Below are 23,841 nucleotides of genomic sequence, written 5' to 3'. Positions count from 1 at the left end.
GAGTGGTATTAGCCACTCAGGCAGACATTTGCTCACCCAAGAGAAACAATAAAAGAAGGGAAAGAAAAAGAAGGGAAGGAAAAATCACATACACAAAATGAGAGTGGTGTTTTGGTACTTTTAAATATTCACAAGAAAAAATGAGGCAAGAGTTGACAAAATATATTATACATTCTGAACAACCATTTTTATTAGTCGAGGATAATAAACTTGAAAATTTTTACGTAATTCTATAAATTCTCAATTTAAAAAAGTTTATAGAAATACTATTAAAGTATATGCTTTTAAAATTTTGTATTCAAGTAAACAAAATTTAATTTTTATTTTATCAAGTCTTAATTCGAGAGTTGCAAATACTTCTAATATTTGGACCTCTATATTTAGGGCCCATTTGGTGTGTCTTTCCACACGGTCTTTCGATTGTTTACAAGCCGGGAAGACCAATTTTTTATCTATTCCCATTTGGCTTGCGGAAGATCTAGCCACCAAAAGACGGTGCATTGAAAAGATGCAAGAAGCCCATTTCAATCTGATTTTTTGAAGCTTTCTGTGTCTTTTGCATTTTAATCTCGCGTGGAAAGACACGGGCATATGTGTAGAAAGACGCACATATGCCAAACTGTCTTCAGGCTGCCCAGATCGTATATCAAAAGCTCAATGCGTCTTTTGACTGTCAAAGCTACAAGAAGATCTTCTCAAAAAGACGTGCCAAACGGGCCCTTAATATAAGTTATATTTGTATTACTAGTCATTTTATTGATGAAAATTGACTTTTTCAAAAAAGAATGGTTCAACAATAAGTATCTTGATTTTTATAATGCAAAAATGCCACATGATATTATACTTAAGGAATTTTAGGTGTTTATTACCCACCTAGTTGTCTTTTAGTTAACCAATTATTCATTATTGATGAATGTTTTGCAAAATATAGAAAAAATCACAATTTACAAGAATTGTTAAAGTAATGGAAAATAAATTTAAAAAATATTGGAAGAACATTTCTCTTCTTTATTGTTTAGTTATAACATTAGACCCTAGGACTAGGGAAAGATGGTTTAGATATTTTACTTGAATCATATTGTGAAAATATGAATATTGAAATTGGAAATCAAAAAGAAAAAATAATAATTTATTATTTAAAATGTATAGCTTATATGAATCTTAAATAATTAGGCATAAAAATCTACAACTTGTATAGGTGCAACTTCTACTTCTAAAACAACTAGTTCTAGTAGTGGAAAAGATAGAGTTTGGTCTCTGTTAAGTAGGAGGTAGAAATATGTTGCCACTTCATCAACAAGTTCATTTATTGAACTTAATTTTTTTACAAGTAAATATTTCTAGTTTAAGTGATTCCTTAGACTCGAAGGGAATGAATAATTTTAATATTTTAGCCTAGTGGAGTGGAAATGAAAAAAGTTATCAAATCCATGCCGCCATGTCATGTGATCTACTAACCCCTTCGGTGTCTACATTTCCATCGGAATCTTGTTTTAGTGCAAGTACTAAAAGTGTTGGATGACAAAAGAAGTTGCATAAATGATGAAAGTCTGGAGATGTGCACTGCTTCAAAGGTTGGCTGGATGCTAAGGATAGATTACAAGACAAATGAGGGCATGGCACTACACCGGATGATTCACTTAAAGCAGATGATCAAAATCAAGATGGAGATGTAGGTGGTACTTTAAGAAAAATGTTGAAGAAAATATTTTTTTGTATACTTAATAATTTTGTAGCATTTTTTAAAATTATTATAAATTTTATTTAAATTACTTGCTATTTTTTAAACAATGTATTTTTATTTTCAATTTGTAATTGTATTATATTTTTATATTTTATTCCAGTTTGTTAAGTATTTTTTGACCATTGTATTGTTCAAATATAAATGAAATAAAATTCCTATTTTTTCCAATTTGTTTTTTGTTAAGTATTTATCTTTTCTTTGTTATAATTTTGTCTTTTCAATCCTAAAGAAAAGTTAAGTATTTTTTAAAATTTTATTCCATTTTGTTAGTATTTTTTACCATTGTATTGTTCAAATTTAAATGAAATAAAATTTCTATTTTTTCCAATTTGTTGTCCATCTTATATTTTGTTAAGTATTTCTTTCATTTCTTTGTTAAAAATTTTGTTTGTTTTCAATTTGTTCCCAAAGGAAAGTAAAGTATTTTAGTGTTACACTACTTTTACTTAGCAAAAAAATAAAAAATCAAAATGTAAAAAAAGAAAAAAACATTTTGGCCCAGTTTGGCCAAGGCCAAGACTCAGCCTGTAGCCCATCCTTGCATGACATGGGCCCACAAGGGCTCATGCAGTGGGCCAACCCCCCAACTTATCCTAGGGGAGGGAAGCACGACCCGACTTGATCAGCTCTTTGCGTGAGCCGCAAGCGGGCCACGCTGTGCCAACCCAGCATGACCTGATTTACCCCTCTAATTGCTTGCGAGAAGGAAATGATGATGCAATTACTTCAAATCAAAAAGTGCATCAACATTCAAATTCCATCGGTTTTGACTTAGCCCAAAGGATTAAGGAACTTCAGGTTTTATTATGCTCCAAAGGGAATATGATGTACATTTTGTGAGAAGACTTACTCAATTGTAAGTTTAGCGAACATGCTTTATAAGAGATTATCAAATTTAGATACCAGGGAACAATCTCGATCTATCAAAGTTTTAATTAAACATGCAAAGGATTTTTTGGAGCTAACTTCTAGATTATCGAGAGAGCATGCAAATGTTTTTGAAAGCATAGAAATTGATAATTTGTTGCAAGAAGGAAATGTTGATGCTATTATTTCCAATCATAACTTGAATTGGCCGCCAAATTATTCTTCATGACAACTGCAAAGGAGTTTTACTGAAAGATGGAATTTTGGTGAAAGATCTGTAAAGTGTAAACATTGTCATTCAGTTAAGTGGATTGATGAGAAAACTATTTGTTCTAATTGACCCAAGTTTTGCACTTTGTTATAAGAATGGCCAAGTGAAACTACCATTGCTTCCTCCTACCCCCCATTTAAAATTGCTTCTCAATAACTACAAATTAAGAAAAAAAATATAAGAAGCTACAATTCTATGATGTCATTTACATCAATGGATGGAAGGATTGATTATAAAGGAAGAGGCCCATATTGTTTTAGGATCAATGGAGAAAATTTTTACAAGATAGGATCATTGATTTCAAGGCCTACAAGAATACTAAAATTTGCTCAATTATATGTTTATCATATAGGTTTAAAATCAAATACATGCAGTTAGGAGAAGTGATTGTATAGTACAAATTGATCCATTGGTGGTGCAAGAGTTGCAATCAATGCTTGATATTCTAAACCCATACAAACAAATATTTTGAAAAGCTAGAGATATGAACCTTCACGACAATGTACCTTAATTATGCATATGAATCGTAGAATCAAGACAATGAGGACAATACACAAGGTCAATAATAGATGAAATTGTTGGATTAATGGTTGGTGATGGTTTTGAAGATGTTAGAAATCAAAATATTATTATTCAGACAAATGAAGGCATTTTAAGAAGAATTGATGAAATACACCTATCATATATCCCATTACAATATATTTTATTGTTTCCATATGGTTTTAATAGATGGAACAAAGACATATCAATTGAAAATAGATTAAATAAATCTTAGACAAGGGTTTCAATGAGGGAATTTGTTGCTTCAAGATTACAATGTAGAGAAATTGAGGAAACAACAATTTTAGAAGGTGGTAAGCTATTTCAACAATTGTTTATGATTATTTCCATAAACTAGGCAATTGACTTTGTTTTGACCATTCTTATTATAGTTTATTTTAGTTTTTGGCAAATCAATTAGACAATTCTTTTGATTCTTTTAATTTGTGTTATAAGACTTGATTGTTTCATTCTTGATTAATAAAATTCATGCATCGCACGGGTCCTTGCTAGTGTTTGTGGGGGTATATATAAATATGTTTGTGTGTGTGTGGAAATGTCAACTAGTGGTGGCAATAATTCCAGCTCATTGATTCAACAATGAAGGGAGTAGTAAAGGAGAATGAGAAGAATGATGAATAAGGAGAAGGAAGAATATTAATATGGGGTAAAATGGGATTTTCAAAAATTATAGGCAGGTATTTTGGGGAGATGTCATCTATAAGTGATCTGATAATGATAACAGAGGATAAAAATGAATAGATGAAAACAGATCCATATCCATAACAAAGGATAACAAACACACACACACACACACACCTAGTGTTAAGTTGAGTTGCATCTAAGCCATCTCTCTCTCTCTCTCTCTCTCTCTCTCCCTCCCTTACTCACAAATCCTTCCCCCCCCCCTCTCTCCCCCACTCATAGCTCTCTCTCTCATGGTCACAGTAAAGAATCCAATGATGCCTTTTATCAGATATGGCCTAATTGTACATGTGGATAGCCCTGCAACCAACTTCTTAGAGGAATATGTTGTATCCAACTCTACTTTACAATACTTATAGTATACATCTTCAGCTTCTCTCAACTGTTATATGAACAATAAGAATTCCCCCTGAACCCAGCAATTTGCTTTTGACCCTTGGACCATGAGTCATACACACTTAGATTCTCCCCTTGAACACAACATAGGATTTTTTCATCCTACACACCTCATCGGTAGGACAAGTTGATGTGAGTATAAGACATCAACAATGTAATTAACTATACATATATTTCAAGCAACAATCATATGATGGCATACTAGAAACAAAGAGTTATAACAAGAAAGTTCCATTATACTAGTAAGTCAAAAGTATCATTATAGAAGTAAGTACTAAGGAGTGTTAAAAACTACTATAGCTGCAACCAACTAGTTAATATGTTTCATCAGCAAGTGCATCAACCTAATTTTGGTTATAATAAAAAATGGTAGAAGTGTTCCATTGTCCAATTCATAACAAGACAAGATGTACTACTGCATTCCACCAAAATCAGTCATCTTAGATATGATGGATAGGACCATCTAAGCCCTAAATGGCTTGTCCCTCGCAAGGAAAATCTTTGCTTCCTTCTCATGTTCACCTAGGTACCCAAAAGACAGTGTTTCGAACCTGGATGTCATACATTTCCAAGTCCATAACTTCCTTCCATAAACGGTTCAAGAAATCCATCTCAGTCTCCATTGTAAGTGCAGATACAATTTTTGACATTGTAATATTCATTCTATCAATTGGATCAATAAAGTCCTAGTTGGGCTTCGGTTTTAATCCATGCACTCTTTTTTTTTTTTAGCTTGAGGAACCTACCCCATGGTTGTTGTTGGAGACTAATTGGGTACCATCTTCACAAACGAATTCATCAACAGTCAATGGGGTTGTTGCACATCATTGATCTCAAGGTCATCTCTTCAGCATCATCAACATCAACATTACACTCAGTCATGGACTCAAACCCTGCCATAGCCTTCCCACTAGTAGGCTGATCATTTCCCATAACTGTTTGCATCTCCTCAAACATCTCCATCACCTTGCCTTTAATGCACAGTGCAAATGGATTGGCCTGCATTGTAGATGACATCATTACCGGTTGCTAATTTTTAAGTATTAATTAAAAAAACCAAATAAGCCACATTTACCTTGATGGAATCATCCAAACAACTGGGTCAGCTATGATTTGATTTTTGGATTCATTCCAGCCAAAGCCACTAGTCCCAAGCAGCTTCTTGGCTTCCATGTATATGGGTTTTAATGTTCTCATTCTATTCTTAATATGGGGTGTTCTCATATCAATATTGAAACAGATAGTCATCTCCTTGCATACTGATGTGTATGTAGATGTCCAAAACCCCTTATCAATTTTATTGCCCAATGAGATAAATTAATGCCTTGTTCATGGCATCATTCCATCTTATTGTCGACTTCAATCACCCTTTTTGGACATAGTTTGAGAGATAGACAACACATTATTTCCCTTACTGCCATCTTTCCTATTACTAATAGATGTTCTTGTTGTATCTCTACTAGAGACCATCCCTACCAAAGTATTCCATTTCATGCAGTAAATAACACATAGACATGTACATACACTATCATAAAGAAATATTGAAAATACCTTTAGTAATCAACAACATAAAAATAGCATTGTACAATACAAAAATAAAGTGTTCAAACTATATTGTTGATATATTAAACTGCTTATACCAAGTCATGAATATCTAATAAAACAAATAACTTGGATGTTTGTTTTAAACATTATAAGAACTACAATTAAAACAAATTGGTTCTAAAAATGATGATGAGTAAATCCAAATACTACAACTCCTAATCATCTCTGCAATTTCCTCCAATCCCGGAACATGTTTGACCCAATTTGGTCCCCAAATGTGGACCACCTTGCTAGTTCGTTTCTTTGTAGCCTTGGTGTAAGAGAATCTGCATTGGTGCTTTCATCACAAATTCATCCCCACCGGATGTATTTTGCCTATCTGCCTCACGGATCCCTTCTCAGGTGTACTGGTCATGTGGATCAACTCCTATGATATGGTTGTGAAGCATATAACAAGTTATAACAATCTTGACCTCTGTGTCAAAGTCAAAATGTTGTGTTGCATCAAGGATTGCCCAACGCTTCTTCAGAACACTGAAAGCACGTTCCTTTGCATTTCTCAATGATGAATGCCTGTGGTTGAAAATCTCCCTAGGGGACTCTGAAAACCGGCCTTGTATCTCATTGAGGTGGTATCTTGTGCCTCAATAAGGTGCTAGGAAGCCTGGCATGTCTCTATGTCTAGCATCTACTAAGTAGTATTTTCTTATAGTTCGTGGAGTGATCATTGACAATAAGCAGTTAGTTAAGGCAATGGAGTCCACTATTCGAGTATTAGAAAGGATAAACTATCAATTTAAGTTACCTTTTGGGACTTGGAGTTTGCATTCCCTTCTTAGGGAATTATAGAGGACTGTGGCATCAATGGCCAAAACCTTCCACCCAGCTAATACACTGCAGCCATTACATTTTGTGTTGTTTTTCCCTTTCTACCATGAAACTAGCCTTGTTCCTCAACATGCACTTTGCATGGGATATGGGTCCCATCAATTGCACCTATACAATCCTACATTTAACTGAATTATGTTAATTTCATAGTTTAGGGAGGTTTTAAGGAAAAAAGTGTAAACATCTGTTATATACCTTAAAATATGGCATAAATTGGGAGTCATTCCTAATATCCAGGGGTACTTGTTCTCCAGTTGGTTTTATAACCAACAAAAGGTAAAATCTAAGTACAACATGCAGGACTTTGTGGAAATACCGGCTTACAGCCTCTTGTGAACACCTGAAGGTAACATGTATGACACTACTCCTTTCATTATGCCCTACAGTGTACAAAAACATTGCAATTTTCTCTTCGACAGACATGTTAATGGTTTGCCGGAGTCCACTATGTATCACAAGTAAATGACAGAGGGAATCAAAACATGGCTTTCTCATCCTAATTTGAGAAAAACAGGATGCCTCACTACTAAATACGGTGTTAAGAAAAACTCCCTTCCCTAGGCTTCTAACCTCTTGCACCTTTTGACTCATAGATTCAGTATACTGTTTGACGATGACAACCACTGCAAGATATGTCATAATGGCACTAATGGTTGTACTAATCCGCCTATGCTTGGCCACAATATCATGTGTTACCCTCATGCTTGACTAACAAGTCAAAAGAATGCCATGAGACAACATGCCATTGTAAGACAGTATAAAAATAAATTGGGTGTCAAATGTGGTACTTCATTTTATTCTAGTTTGAATATGAATTTTGTATTATGTGAACATAAATGTAAATAGTACAAATTAGTTGCAAATAACCACTCACCCATTTCTTTATTGGGAGAGCTAGAGCTATATAACCACTCACCCATTGCTATTAGTGTTCAGAACACTGCCTAAAACTTGATCATGGTCAACTTAACTCAATTCTATATAACAACCCATTTCCCAGGTAAATCAACAACAAAAGCTATATTGAACCTTGTTTATTGATAACAGAAAAATGTATATTTTTTTAAAGTAGCTAATCAACTTCACCTCTGGCACCCAAAGATCTATTGGACAATGAGTTGAGATATTAGAACAGTCAACTCATGATCTAGTAACCTCAACAGGTCAACATGCTGTCAGTCTTTCAGAAGGCTGCCTAAAAGGTAATCCTAGTTAGCTGAACCGAGTTCTATAACAATCCCTTTTCCCAGGTAAGCCAGATGCCAATGAAAAACACTTGCTAATATTAGACCTTGATTACTAAAAAAGGATATTATATTAAAGTAATCAACTACACCTCTAGACAGACTGTTAGTGAGTTGGCATTTCTTTGGACCAATTTGAACTATATGTTAATTTTGGAATCCAAAAATCTATCCTTGAATGACAAACCAATTGGCTTTTTTTATGAGCCTTCTACTACTCTAAGGTTTGAATTATCAACAAGCAATGCAATTTTGGTCCCCATTGGTCAATTCCTATTGTGATCACAGCTGCAACAAAAGTTAAGCTTCATCTACAATTAAGACCTTACATTAGAAAACTCCAAATGAAAAAAGAAATTAAAAAAAAAATGTTCCATGGATAACGTAACAAAACCCAACTTCCATATCATATTCATATCATACTACCATATTTGCATATGCTCCCGTTTTTCTTTTCTTCTTCCTAATCAATGATTTTGAGCCTAAGATCGTAAATTTTGGACTATCCAAATTTTCTCAAAGGTGGATCTAGCTTAGAGTTCTCTAGGATTCAAGGAACAAAAGGGTACATGGCGCAGAGTGGTCTTTGAACCTTTCCTATTAGTGCCATGGTTGATGTGTACAGTTATGGGGTTGTACTCCTAGAAATTGTGAAGGGTACTCGACTTTCCAATTGGGTGGTTGTGGATGGAGAAGAGGAGACAAAGATAACAAGATTTCTCAAGATGGTAAAGAAGAAGATTGAAAGTATAGAAGATGCATGGGTTGAAGATATAGTCGATCCAAAATTGCAAGGATAGTTCAACAGGAATCAAGCAGTAATGATGATTAACATAGGTATATCTTGTGTGGAGGAGGATAGAAGCAAGAGGCCAACCATGGACATGGTAGTGCAAGCTCTACTAGAATGTGAAAATGATGAACTGGAGATCTTTACTGCAAGGAATAGCATTTTGTAATGTATGGAAAGAAAATGTACAGAACTTTCTTCCTACCATCATACATGGATGTTATTTGATGTAGTGATTTGCTTTTCTTATGAATAATTCAATAATTTTTGCAAAGACATTGTAACTTACGGCAATAAGCATTATAAGATATGTTCATTTGTCTTTTTTCTGTTAAATAATATCTTGCATTCTAGCAAGGAGAGTGTATCCAATTCTAGCTTATGCATCCAAAAATGAAAATATCTATATACATGTATTCCGTGATCAATAGTTCGGATAGGAGCATTTGTTGTTTGGGCAATAAGTCAGTAACCTTATGTTATGAATGCAATTTCACACTTGAAATTTGTATGAACAAGGGCATTGAATAAGGTATGTACCAAATCATCAAAATTTCTGTCAACTTAAAAAGATTTCAAGTCTTATTCCCTATTTAAAAAACATTTGATACCTTGCATTGGAAAGGAAGAAAATTCATTGGAATCAAGAAGAAGAAGAAGAATGTATTTTTGAGGATATCCAAAAATGCAGTAGATCTGCATGTTTTGGTGTTTGGAATGCAAGGATGCATTGCTTTATTATTGGACCTATGATGGTTTTGCTTGTATTAACAGTTTCATACTTTCATTTTTTTTTCCAAAAGCCAACTCCATATTTGATGATTTGTTTTTTCAAGAAAAAAGGGGAAATCCAAAAATCATATTTTATGCTGAGAAATGATCTATGAATGATTTATCAATACCATGGTAACTATAAATCTTGTATAAAGAAAGGCAAATATCACATACTCAAGAATAGGTCTTCATCAAACAACAATGATAAGAATAAAAAATGATTAACAAACAAGAAGAATAACTTTCACCGTGCACATACTCGATTGTTGAAGACAAAGCGGAAGATGTGTAGATCTGAGAAAGAAGCAACAAAAAATGAAAAAAAAAACTTTTAGTCAAAGCAAAATACCGGATCTATATGTGTATATGGGCGAAGATGGATTTATACATCAGATCTGTGAAGCTCAAGACATATCTAATATTACCTTGTTTAGATCGAAGTAAAGACTTCAACCCAGATGAAGATTGAACATGAAAATAAGCAAGAACTCCGACCATCGACCACCTAGATGAAGATTGGCAAGAACCCTGCAACCCAGACGACATGACCATAAAAAATGAAAAGACAAGTTAGTTTAAACACAAGAGGAGATCAGCATATTGATCGTCGAGCACCTACGACCATGCCATGGTCAAAGATGGAAGTGAAAAAGTTACCGTTGGAAGAGAGGGACGTAGCAGATCTCCTCTCTCTCAGTTGAAAAGCACAAAAGCATACCCTAGTTACATTGTCACTCGAAGAGTGCAAGTTTGCATCCAAAAAATAGATGTAGTAGTGCACTCTTCGAATGATGCAATCCTATTAGAAAATATACTTTTACGCTTATAATCGATACTTCTATGTATTGCAAACAAACGCTCGCAAACACGAACCGGAGTACATAAATACTCTAGTTTGGTGTTTGTATCACAAACAAACGGAGCCATACGAAATAGAATTTTTCATAGGAAGATGGGGAAAAACTGTTATGAACTTTAGAAAGGTTTTGGACCTAACTTGGAATATTTCAAAGTGTGGGGGTGCTTAGCAAAGGCAGGACTGCCCAAACCTGAAAAGAGAAAATTAGGAACGGAAATTCCTGATTGCATTTTCATAGGATAGAAAATAGTGAAGTCTATCGATTTCAAGTTGAGGTATGAAAACAATATACTTGAACCAAATGCCATTATAGACTTGAGTCACTGAATTTTTCAAAAATGTGTTTCCTTGGAAAAAAATAGATTAGTGAAATCTCAAACCCTCAACCTCCTTCCACCCCACCCTCAACATCAAAAGGGTGAAACACTAACTAAATTGAGGAAAAATAAAGGATCTAGGATTGAAACCAACTTTGGAGACAACTTTTACATGTATTTCGTAGGGGAAAATTTATGATACCGGAAAGAAATGGTATCTGAAGGGATTTGACCAATCAAAACACCCCCATGAATTTGATGAAGGGCAATTGGTAACCTCTTTTATGATACCGATTATAAGTTTTTCTGGTATCATGCCTTACTAGTTGTAAGTTTTTCCCATATCATGCCTTTCCGGTACAATAGTCGAATCCATTTGGTAGATAACGACCCAACAACTTATAACGAGACTGTCTTCTCCCGAGTTAGTACTGTAGAAACCTTGCCAATCAGACATGATATGATGCATACGATGAACCTAGATGTCTCGGCTCTACAGGTGGAGTCAAATGCTCCTCTCTGGAGGATATTCTTCTCTTGGTTAGAGAGTTTTGACACATTCATGTTTTTTTATTATTATTAGGGAAATTTCCCGATTAGTACCTTGTACTTTGGGTTTAGTGACAATTCAGTACCTGAACTTTCAAAACGTGTCAATCCAATACCTACCATTAACCAGTTGTTAACTAGCTGTTAAGTGACATTTGAAAAAGACACAAATGCCCTTCAAATGTCATCTAATTTTCTTGATCAACCATCCAAACATTGACAAAAATTTAATAATTCCAAATCATTGCTTCTTCTATTCCAAAAAGTTGGGGTCACCAAAATGGCCACTAAAATGTGACTCAACTTTCTTAAATAGAAGATGCAAGGATTTGAGACTGTTCAGGTATTGAATTACCACATTCTAAAGTTAGGGACCAAAATGACACTAAGCCCAAAGTATAAGATAAGTATCAACGCATATCAGCCCGTATCAATCGATACGTATCATTATGGCACCCCACCGATACACCCCTACAGTGGGTATCGGTGGTCTAACCGGTTCAAGGTGTGGTAAAGACTTAAACCGGCTCCCTTGAACCTATTGGCTAAAAAAATAAAAAAAAAAAAACCACCAAAAGGAGTATCAATTCAACCGATATGGCGTATCGATATTTTGAACCTTGCAAGATACTAATTGGAAAATTTCCCTTATTATTATTATTATTATTATTATTATTATTATGACTATATAAGTATTATTCCTCGTCCAACCAACAATGCACCGCTCACTCTAGCACATTTGTCTTGCACCTGGTATGCTCTTTTCCCATTGATCCGAACAAGCTTTGTAATATCAGTTCCAGAGATCGCAGTTCCAGTGAAGCTCAAGTTTTTGCACAAAGAAAAAGGATCATTGAGATTTGGGAATACAAATAACGACCGAAAAATCAAGTACCTGCCTGTTTTTCATAAACTAAAAGTTCATACCATCCGCTGATCAAAATATACATACATATTGTCCTGTAACCAAGTAGGAGCATGTAACCACGCCTTCTCAGAAATATGACATATTGAGCTAGCTAACTTATGAGCAGGTATATTAAGGTGTCCCTATTTACATTAATAAAAAAGAACCCGAGGGGTATTCCTAGCTAAGGACTTGACAGCATCCAATCAATCTGCTCATGAGCAGTATGTAAAGCAGACAAGGTTGGCAAGGGTCGGAGACGATGACAATCTGGTTCCACGCCTGATCATTGGACACCGACAGAGCTTTGAGAATTGCTAAAAGTTCTGCTTCTTCATCCGTACCAAAAGAGGCAAAAGATCCAGCACCTGCCAGTTGCCACACGACATAAAATTTGATGCACACTAGTGATGGAAGATACCATTTGCATGAGCTTGTCTTGTGAACAATATCAATTTTGGTCTGTTGCTAAAACTAAATCCACTAGCTTGTAATACGACTAATAATAACAAACAGAAGGCTTCCCAAAGACATCTCTAGGAGGGAGGAGCCTCGTTAGCAGCAGCTTCAAATGTCTCTCCAGCAACAAGTTCTGGGACCTCATCATCATCTTCCTGTGTTGCAACTTCTCCCGGTGCCTGCTTCTGAAACTGCTCTGCAAGCCGCCTCAGATTGTCCAGGTTATCTGGCCCTGTAAGTTATACGAGGAACCATCAAAAAGGCAAATTCACACGAGTACAAAGTGAAGACATTGATCATCTCCCTAGAATGAAAACATCTGACACCAACATTCAACTAGGAGCATGAATAATAAACTGGTAACCAAATGTTGCTGTAAAACCATGATTTAAATCTAAAATTCTCCACAAAAAAATGCTAAGCATCAGGAATTTTGAATGTGCATATTCCACAGTTTATCATTGTTTCAGAGTATAAGCTACCATGAATTTACACTCAACCTATTTGCATTCCCATGTTTAAACCACTGCAACCCATTTGTTTCACCACAAAATTGATATGAGATTTCAGGATGAAACATTTCAGCTAATCCACATACAGAGTTTGCAACTTGTACACAAGAAGCCAAAGAAGATAGTTGAGTTCAACCTCAAGATCAACTAATCCACATACAATGGTTCTTTAACCAACATATGATAAAAAAATAAAATCAATATGGTTACTATAAGGCCTAAGTAACCTACATAAATCATTTTCTAGCAAAGGATCAGATTGTTGCCCTATTCTCTGGTCCTATTGGAGTGGGGGATGGCTATAGTGTGGAGGTCCAAGCACTTTTACAAGGAGTACAGATTGCTAGAGAACAGAATGTTAGGAGATTGCTGATTGAAGGTGATTCTAATTGGTAATCACAAAGCTGAAGGAACCGGAGCATGTAACTTGGTCCTTTAAGGGGGCCATGGGAAAATTCAAGTGGCTAACTTCAAATTTAAAGGTGAGAGTCCAATGGAAAGGAGATCAGCAAATCCGTTGGCAAATTCTTTAACTAAGCAAGGGATGTACAGGGACCAATTATTTTGGGATTAATTGTAATTATATTTTGCTTCTGAGGCTGCATCTCAAGCTTTAATGTGGAAGTTTTCATTGTGTAACTAACCATCTTGATTGATTATTTATAAAATGCTTATTGCCATCTGCCAAAAAAAAAAAAAATCAGCTAATGGGTTTGCAAATGCATTGGCATAACAAGGGGTGAAAAGAGAAGACATGTTTTAGGGGGTAGGAGGGGATCCTTTATTCATTGATAGAGGGGGAACCCCTGTAGGTATACAGCTTATGTATTCACCAACCCAATGTCTAAGTTGTAGCCACAAGCATATAACTTTATATTGTAGATTTAATAATAACACATTGTTGTTACTCATCAGAAAGAAGACTTTGACAACTATGACCAGAGACCAGGAGCTTGCGAACAAGTGGTGTAGCCAATCCCCCCTCTAAAGCCTATAAATATGTTTCTTCTATTATATAATAATTCTAATTGAGTTATTTTGTAATGTTCCTCTCCCTTTTACTCTTTTTTCCTTTGCAGAAGTGCTAATTCACTCCCCCCCACCAATATGTTTGATCTGAGACCCCTTTACTTTTCTTCCCCTTATCCCATTACAGATCTGGTTTCCCTCTATTTCCCACAATAAGAAGATCATGAGACATTTTCTCGTTCCCATCCTATATCACCAGCACACCTATTTTCTAACAATTCATTTCTTGAAAGTTAAAATATCATGAAAATGAACACCTCTAAACTAAAGGCATTCCTTTGTGCATTCTTGTTTCTCCCCCACCTAAGCAAAATCACTTGAAATGCAATTCAACCTCCAAAGTGAGGACCATCTAAGCATGTGAAGAAAGCAAAATCAAATTTCCACAAGTTATCAACATCAGTGTTGTCTGACAGTAGAACTTTTAAATGAGCTATCACTCTTTCATTTCTTGCCCCATATGTGCAAGCACCCATTGAAGTACAGAAGTGTTACTGAAAGGGGCACAAGAAAAGATACCTATCGAAAAAAGGGACATTCAAACACTGGTCCAAATGTCCAAAATCTTCTCTTTGCTTGCTGTAAGCTAAAGCATAAAAGAAGGGCGGCTCCACACACTACATGCTTAAGCGATATATGAGAGGTTTCATTTTCTTTTTATCAAAGAGGTTAGTTTACATTGAAGCCTCAAATCTTTTTTTATACAAGTTTACTAGTTTTTGCATAGTACACCATGTGGGCATAACAAACGATGCAAGAACATGGTTCTCATTTTAGATCAAGCTTGAAGCCCTTGTACAAGAGAAACCACATTTTAGATTTTACATCCAAATTATTGAATTGGAAACACACCAAGGATCCAAACTGCATTGACAACAGAATCAGAGGAATTATACTCAAGAGAAGAAAGGAAAAAAAACCTATCTCATTTGCTTTATTTTTTATCAATAAAAAATACATTTTCTATTTGAATTGTTGTGTAAAATAGGTCAACAGTGTCATTTCTCAATACTTGTAACTTGTAAAAATTAATCATACTTCTAAAATGCACGAACTTTTTTACAATGATTTGTTAAAACACAAAAATGGTACGCATTTAAAAACGCTCAGTACTATAAAATATGCTCTGAAAGAGTTGATGCTTTTTACAAGAGAAGATTCCAGGCAGTGCCAGTGACATACAGGTATGTATCCTGTTAGACACTGGTATGGTGTTCAGTATCTGGATGTCAAAGGATAGAAACATGGAAGATTGTAATTAAATGTTATCAATCAAATAATAGCAACTTTCAATGCAGTCATGAAATAAAGAACATTAGACAAATAACACATGAATTTGTAATACAAAAGATAAAAAGGCACATACCCAATTGGTTGATGATCCCTGGGAGAATATCTTGCAATTCTGTAATAGAAAAGATCAAATTATAGCTCCTGCAACTATATAAAATAAACAGAGAACATATAATGCTTGCCCACAAGTAAGGATGATGGTCCCTCCCCTCACTCACAGAAGGATAAATAATAAATTTAAGCAGCCATAGCCAACAGAAAGCATTATTACAACCATTTTATTGTACCAGCAGATCACATTCTGGAATTGAATGAATAATAGCAAAAGACAAAATCCCCATTAAACATTTATGCATACCATTGGGAGCTAAACAATCATCTTGCTCAATTTGGGATCCAGTGTAAAGCAGGTGGATATAAAACTGGCATCTGGGAAGGCATCTTACCTGTCTATAGGGGTGTTCAGATTAAATGTCAAGCCGACCACCGACCCAACCCGAGTTGGTCGGTTTTTCAAAACAACCGGTCGGTTTCGATTTGTATTAGAAAATAAACTGACAACTCGGTTTGATTTCGGTTTTCATACTTCGATTTGTATTAGAAAATAAACTGACAACTCGGTTTGGTTTCGGTTTTCATATATGTTTAAATAATTATTAATTAGAACCCACCCTATATGTTAAATGTTGGTATATTTTATTTGTGTTTTGTTTGAACTTTGAAAAAAAATGGTTTTTTATAATAAAAACTAAAAGCGTAAAACCAATACAAATATAATACAATGGTACAATGTTTAATTCAGTTTTGTATAAATTTAAATATATATTGACAAAAAAATCAGTTTTGCACAAAAAAAAACTAATTGATTTAAATATATATTTTGATTTTTCATAAAAACTAAAAAGAAATAAACTTAAATATAAATAGATATTTAGAAATAGATGTTTTAGTTTAAAATATATATAAAAACTGACTAAACCGATAAACCGACCAAAACCGACCCTTCACGTTTGAGTCAGTTTTGCTACAGGGCCGGTTGGTTTGGGTTTAATAAATAAGTAAACCGACTAGGTCAGGTCAGTTGAAGAAAATGACACAAATCGACCCATGAACACCGGTACCTGTCTAAAGGGGGTAAGCTCAAAAGTACCCTAGCAAATGCCTTTCTCTTACCTGTCTAAAAGAGGTAAGCTCACCTTGATCACAAGCACTTTAACTAACCATCCAATTTAATACCTTTTTCTCCTCCCAATACTAGGCTTACTAGCAAAACAGGGCAAAAAGCTCAGTTTGAAAAGAGGAGCCCAAGTTTCACCTTGTTTGGATTGAGGTGTGCTTTCCTAGATCTGCTGTAGGGTTGGGAACTAGAACATTCCAAGAACTGAATTAGGCTCCAGTTGGAAAGGGAATCAAGGTAAGCTTTCCTAAAAGATCACCTTGGAAAGGGAATAAAAAAATGTCCAAGTTCGGCTCTAGTTGGGGAGGATGGGATCCATATTCAGATAAACCTTGCTGCTCATCTTGGAAGAATATTGAAAAAGTTCATAATGATTCTGCTGCTGAGGCAAAATTCAGAGTGGGGAGGCATCGTTTGATGCAAAGGTTTGCTGCTCATAGAGCACTCTGGGTACCCAAATTCAGTTCATAATGATTCAGCAACCTGCACATTATGACGACAACTGACAGCATCTGGATATGAGAGCACAGTGGATATTTCTCAATCAGGAGGCAGATTATAGAACCTAAACATTGTGATTTCCCTAGTAGAATTGAATGGAAAGCAAATGTACCATAAAAACTCGCCTTCTTGGTGTGGACTGGAACATTAGTCAAATGTCTCACCAAGGATAAAGCTAAAAAAGAGAGGCATGGAATCCAACACAAAGGCTGAGTTCTGTAATTGTGCCGGTGTTTTCAGCACACAATATTGGAGGCTCTCTTCCATGGGCAAGTTGGTTTCTTGAAGAAGGGCAGGCTTCCATGGAAGGCCATTCTCACTGGTATAATTTGGATGGACAGCAATGCAATGATCTTCCACAGATATTCCCTCACGAAGATGAACTGACGAGGAACAATATTAATATTAGATTGTGATTCTACATGAGGAAGAAGTTTGCAGATACCCCTCTTGATGACCTGGGACTAATTTTAAGAGATTGATATTATTTTTGAATACCTGTTATGTTGTTTGCTTTTGTATAGGTCATCTAATATGACTCACTCTATAGGTGGTTTGGCCTCATGAATCTTGTGTGCAAAGCCTTTTTTAAACAAATGGTACCTGATCTTTCCAATAAATATATATCGTGTTAACCAGACATGAATATCACAAACACAATTTTCAGGGTACGGTAACAAAATTAAACAACCTAAAATACTAGGCTTAGCACATATATCCAAGAATGACCACCATTCTTGTGAATCAATTAATGATATATTTGCACATACTGAAATTCAAAAAAGGCAAAATTGCATTGTTCTAAATAAAGAGAGTAGTAAACAGTACTCTTTGTCTGAGGAGAGCCACTAACAACCCAAGTGTTGGCAGCAATCGAGGCTTGAACTGAAATAGGAGAAAAGTTAAGTATTAGAATGAGAAAGCATATAAAATTGGCAATGGTTGATAAATGTTTTTAGGCCCACTTCATGGTGGGTTCTCACCAGTATTTTAAAAACCACAGAAGGCTTATGCCTTGAGGCTTATATCAAGGAAATCAATGGCTCAAGAAAAACGCATTGAGGCCCATAACTGAATATAGCACATTCTTGAACATTAGGTGTTACCTTTAGGGTTCAAAAACTGGATGACCATATCATCCTTAAAAATGTTGACTTCCTCAATTGCAGGGATAGCATTCACCCCTATTCTTTTCAGGGTACTTTGAAGCCTTTTGTCATCTGTTGTTGTAGTCTTATGAACCGCCTTCTTTTTTCTGTAACCAAAAGAATAATATATGGTGCTTATAAAAAAAGGCATAATACATGGTTCGTAAACACAACAGACAAGTTTAAAAACTGGATACAGGTCTACAGCAGATAAACTGATATTTGCAAAAACTAAAGAAAAGAAACCGAGAGTTATGAACAAAAAAATATAAATCAGTTTCAATTTCCAAGGCAAATAATCAAATACCATAGAGCCTTCATTAAACCCAATTCATTACCATCAATGACAGTTAGTTGACAGGCAATTGCAATAGATTTTAAAGATAATATGTGAACTTCTGATTATGTAGACAATTCTTAGAGGAGGTAGCTGGGAAAATAGTTGTCAAGGAGTCTAGGTGATTCAGGGCAACAGTGGGGGCACCTAGTTACCTGGTCGACCGAGCAGGTATCTAGGCGAAGCATAAGTGATAAGAATTTCATAAAATAAAAATCCAAACAATTGCTAGTACCCTAGTTTTTTTATACTGAATTCTAAACTCTAATATTACACAATTAAAGCACTATACCATCCAATGTTCAAAATTTTCAAACTCAAACAAACTCCATAGCGTAATGTCATTGGATCGCTCCTTATAGAAGCCCTAACCAACACAAACCAAAAAGAGTAAGCCAATGATATGACTCCAGAAAGAGAAGTCTCTCCAACAACAAACCCCGTTCTTCAACGGTATGATTTCTGGAACCTTGCACGAGCACCCCACCCACTGAACTTCTTGGGCTTGCAACGCCAAGGATCCGCAACAAGCAGTGTTCAGTCGTACCTCACCAGAATGTCTTTGATTTCCTTCTTCGACTGTTCATCTATGTACTTCTGGTAGTACGCAACCAATGCCTTAGCAATGCTCTGTCAAATTGCATAATCTGTGAGGTGTGCCCACCACCTCTCACTCGGATTCACATATCAACACCAGAGAACCGGTGCCTACAAAGCAGAAGAATGGGCTCGAAAGCTTTATAATGAAGGATCTCCGGCTCCACCTACTCAATCGGACAGCCATTAATCTTGGTCAGGCCCCTCCCGCGCTTGTAGTAGGTAACGACAACGGCCGTTTTCTTTCGGCCAAAACATTGAACGGACTCCATCGACATCGCCATGGATGTGCTCCTTCCCTCTTGTTCTCTGCCTCTCTCTCTCTCTTTTACCTATGCTCCGTCCTCTCCTCTCTAAACCCTACTATTCCCTAGTGTTATATACCATGGAGCATGCATGTTAATTGAAAAAAGTACCAATTCTCTTCATTAAGAATATTAGATTTCCTCTCAACATGGCAAAGCATGTTTTCTTTTATCAGCAACCCAAAGAATCTAATTAAAACTTAAAAGTAAAAGAGAATACAACAAGAAGTGGCAAGGAATAGAACCCTTAACAACAAAAAGACCCACCGCCCTTTTAACATTGAGAAAAAAATGATGTCTATATACTCCTTGTTTAGCCAAAACAAATGTAGCATTATCAATAATACTATAATAAGGCACATTATTTGTCATTTGTCACCAAGGCTGGCACTTTATTTCCAAGGTAGAAGCTAGTTGCCTAGATAGGTGCCTTGTTGCCATAGGTCATGGCTTTCAGGTGAGACGCCCACACAAGGGTACCTACCAAAAACCATCATGGCATTTGCACCATTCATTGAATTCTTCTAGGAAAATTTTCATTCAGTGCTTCTATGGAAGAAACTGTTTTCCCATTATAATACTAGAAGGTCAAGAAGATGAGCAAATCATCTAACTGTTGTGAATACAATGGATTGCAGATCACTGTTAATATCTGTCAGAAACATTTACATCAATAAATTCAGGTGCTGATAATGTGTTATATGTATTAAATCTTAGAAAATTAGTCTATGTGAAAACTCTATACAAAATGAATTTGCTAATATGCAGTACATTAAAAATTATATAAAAAAAGTAGTGTCTAAAAACAGGCATTATAAACCAAATTCCTTTACATTGAAAGCCAAGTAAATCCAAAAGTTACGTAAAATACGACACTTAACAAGGAAGAAACAAGACTTCTGAAAATTTATTGTTTTTAAATAGCACCATACAACCAAGTAATATGACAAGTGGAAAATTTTCACTAATAGCCTGCATTAAAAGTAGGATAGGCAACCAAATTCGAGAAGACCAACCCATCCATGAGGTGGCCTATTCATTGAAGAGCACAAATCCATTTGTAGTTGTTCAATATAAAATGCTGGAAGTTAATAATCTTCCACAAGAAAAGAATTTAGCTAACCAAATTGGTTTGCTCTAGAAAATCTTATTATGGAAGTGCAGAATCTTTGCTCTGGCCTCATTTTAAAAGATCACATTTTAAATTCTAAGGATCATCAAACATATTTTGAAAGAATAGTAAGAAACAAAATAATATTAAACACACCTTCGCATGCTACCCTTTCCACCGGTGCGAACTGCACCAGCCATCTTCATAAGTTTTTCGCGATTCATCTGCAAATGAACAATGTATCAGGGAAATGGAATAACCTAATGATATTAAAACATCACAAGTATTTGCACTTTAAATAAAAAAGTAACGGGACAAACAGAATCCATACAAAGAAAAGGCCAACGCTCAAGAAAACCAAGAATGCAAAACAGGTAACCAAAACCAAAATAGGAGAAGGTTGTTCAACAAGGCTAATCAAGATCTTCAGAAAATAGCATGCAGTTATGTTATGGTCTAAAAATTTCCAAATAAGTACCACATCCCTCTGCATCATCTAAGTTCCGTAACCATTTTTTATCAGCAAATAAACTCATTAATTAATGTGTGAGATAAATACATGGCTTTAGCTACAAAATAGCCCAAAAAATCATTAGAAAAGCAGCTTGTCCACACTATTTGGGTTTGCCATCCCCCTTTTCTTGCTATTATAGATTACAATATTGCCCAAAATAATATGGATTTATCTGCTCCCTGTTTGACTTGCTTCGCCCAAGAAATAACCAACAAAGATTCACCCTCTACTTCTAGCTCGCTAACACCTAACTGTATTGCTAGTTTTAGTTCTTGTAAGAGAGCCACTATTCCATCCTTAACCAAGTCTCTAAATCCAATTGGTCCCAAGAATAAGGCCAATACTGCTCCTTGATGGTTTCTAAAGACTCCCCTATACCTGCCCTCCCCTGATTGCCATAAGAGGTGGCATCAAAATTTAGTTTCAGCTTATTTCGCCTGGAGGTTTCCATTCCATTCCAACTGCTTTGTGTGTATCTCTTTGTACCACTTCAGACCACTTCCATAATAAGTCATTTGTAGAGACATCTACGAAGATTTCCATTGTTGTTGCCCAATGTGCAGATTTAACCTTTATGATTTCAATCACTTCCTCCTTAGATTTACTTTTCTCTAGGAAAATCCATTGGTTTCGTTCTTTCCAGGCAATCCATACCAGTGTTGCTCTTATTCTCCACGAGCATCTTCCCCTTTTCTGCTATTGCCTCAAGAAACTAGACTTAAATAAACTAACCACATCTTGTGGGGGAACTCATCTACAACCAAAGAGAAAATGGATGTAATCCCAAATACAAGTCACAAAAGAACAAGAGATTAGTAAATGAAGAAGAGTCACACCACTAGATTTATAAAGGAGACACGCATGAGGAGAAAGGCGATTGTTTTGCCTTCTTTTCTATAGCATATCATAGGTGTTAATCTTTTCAATGAATATTTCCCAACAAAGAGAATGTGCTTCAGGAGGAATTGGTTTGCACCAAATTTCTCTCTCTCGCCAGGAAATTCACCCCCAAAGGTTTTGAATTGATGAAAAGGTTAAAGAAGGAAGCACAAGAGAAGGGGCCATCAGGTGAGGGTTACCAAACTCTACCATCCAAGAGATTTTGATCCAAAAAGACCTTTTCCAAAAGTGAGAGTAGGATGATAAGTGACTCACACTCATTATCCCTCAAACCCTTTTTGAAACCAAAGTCCCAATTTAAGCCACGTTCTTAGTGCAAGCCAAATCTAGAAACAGGTTCATTCTTAAGGTTTGTTAATGAATAAAGTATAGGAAACTCCGGTTTGAGTGGTAGATCCCCAAGCCAGAGGTCTTCCCAAAATAAGACTCCATTCTCACAGCTGACAGCCCACATCAAAACGGATAAGATTGAGAAAGGTAGGCAGTACCTCAGAGATTTCTTTCCAAGGGGGATTTGAAGTAGTGTAAGACTCAAGTTTTGCATTCCAGCAATTGTCTGCTACATTTACAATGAATGCTTCCAATGACCTTGTGCCATATCTGCCTTCCTCTAAGGGAAATCTCCAAAGCCACTTCCCTAAAAGAGGTGTATTCCTTTTAATCAGATACCCACTACCCAAACTCGCTCCGTAGATTTACACACCTGTTCCCACCTCACTAAATGATGCTTCTTTTCCTCTCCCACAAAATATCCCTCGTCAGTTGTCACACACACGTACACAAGGAGGTTAAATCAGATGAGCACACACACACGTACACAGGGAGGTTATATCAAAAGATTCGCCGGCTAAACTTGAAACCAAGTTAGTCGTTTAACCACACAGATACACATGGTGATGACATACATATCAAGCAAAACTGAAGAATGCAACAGCATGCAATGTCTATTAGAAAAAGATCAAACAGCTAAACCCTAACCGACCTGCAACTTTTCCCCAATTATTTGCATCTGAAGGAATAGTCCAAACAATCAAGCAATATCAAGCTATAACTATAATCAGTTTAAACCTAAGTTCCAATAACAACGACAAAATCAGAAATCTGATATCACCGAAACGAACATGGGGGATCTTCAAGAAAGAAAAACTGAAAAACCATTTTTGAAGGGCTCACACTAGAGCTTAACCTGAACTGTTCTCTTCAAAATTTGCTCGATGCAAAGCCCTGGTCCTGCAAATGACAAGGGCACCCCGACCCGTTATCTGAAAATTGAACCGCTCAAACCCTCCGAGTACCAAGTAACCGTCTCTGCAAAACCCTCTATTTATTTTCCTAGTATGCCTTTACGATGAGTAGGGCTGTTCATAACAAGACCCAAATCGATCAAACCGACCAACCCGATCCGATCCAATCCGAGTTGATCGATTTTTTTTAGCATCGGTTGGTTTTGGGTTACAAAAAATATAAACCGATTTAGATATATATTATATATATAATATATTTCAGATATTATATATATATATATATATATGATATATTTCAGTTTTAATATATATTTCAGA

At 35.7% G+C, this 23,841-nt stretch overlaps 1 protein-coding gene and 1 pseudogene across 3 annotated transcripts; both read right to left on the bottom strand.

The window, feature by feature from the left end:
- Positions 1-12,362: 12,362 nt before the first annotated feature.
- LOC148852576 (nascent polypeptide-associated complex subunit beta-like) lies at positions 12,363-23,629 on the bottom strand. Of its 3 annotated transcripts, none has more exons than XM_088944009.1 (6): positions 23,466-23,629; positions 21,022-21,089; positions 18,474-18,622; positions 18,196-18,252; positions 15,763-15,801; positions 12,363-13,087 (listed from the first exon to the last, which is right to left on the bottom strand). In XM_088944009.1, exons 2-6 carry the CDS (start codon positions 21,087-21,089, stop codon positions 12,933-12,935), a joined length of 468 nt encoding a protein of 155 aa, XP_088800135.1. In that variant the 5' UTR covers positions 23,466-23,629; the 3' UTR covers positions 12,363-12,932. The 3 variants fall into 3 exon arrangements, with proteins under 3 accessions (XP_088800135.1, XP_088800134.1, XP_088800133.1); XM_088944008.1 differs by having other exon boundaries at positions 22,768-23,559; XM_088944007.1 differs by having other exon boundaries at positions 23,262-23,513.
- LOC148852577 (small ribosomal subunit protein uS9-like) lies at positions 18,852-20,585 on the bottom strand (annotated as a pseudogene).
- Positions 23,630-23,841: the final 212 nt, after the last annotated feature.

The sequence above is a fragment of the Nelumbo lutea genome, chromosome 5, assembly GCF_056320005.1.
Source record: "Nelumbo lutea isolate HS-2025 chromosome 5, American lotus-T2T, whole genome shotgun sequence".
NCBI classification, from domain to species: Eukaryota; Viridiplantae; Streptophyta; class Magnoliopsida; order Proteales; family Nelumbonaceae; genus Nelumbo; species Nelumbo lutea.
This window is presented reverse-complemented; position numbering and strand designations above follow the sequence as displayed.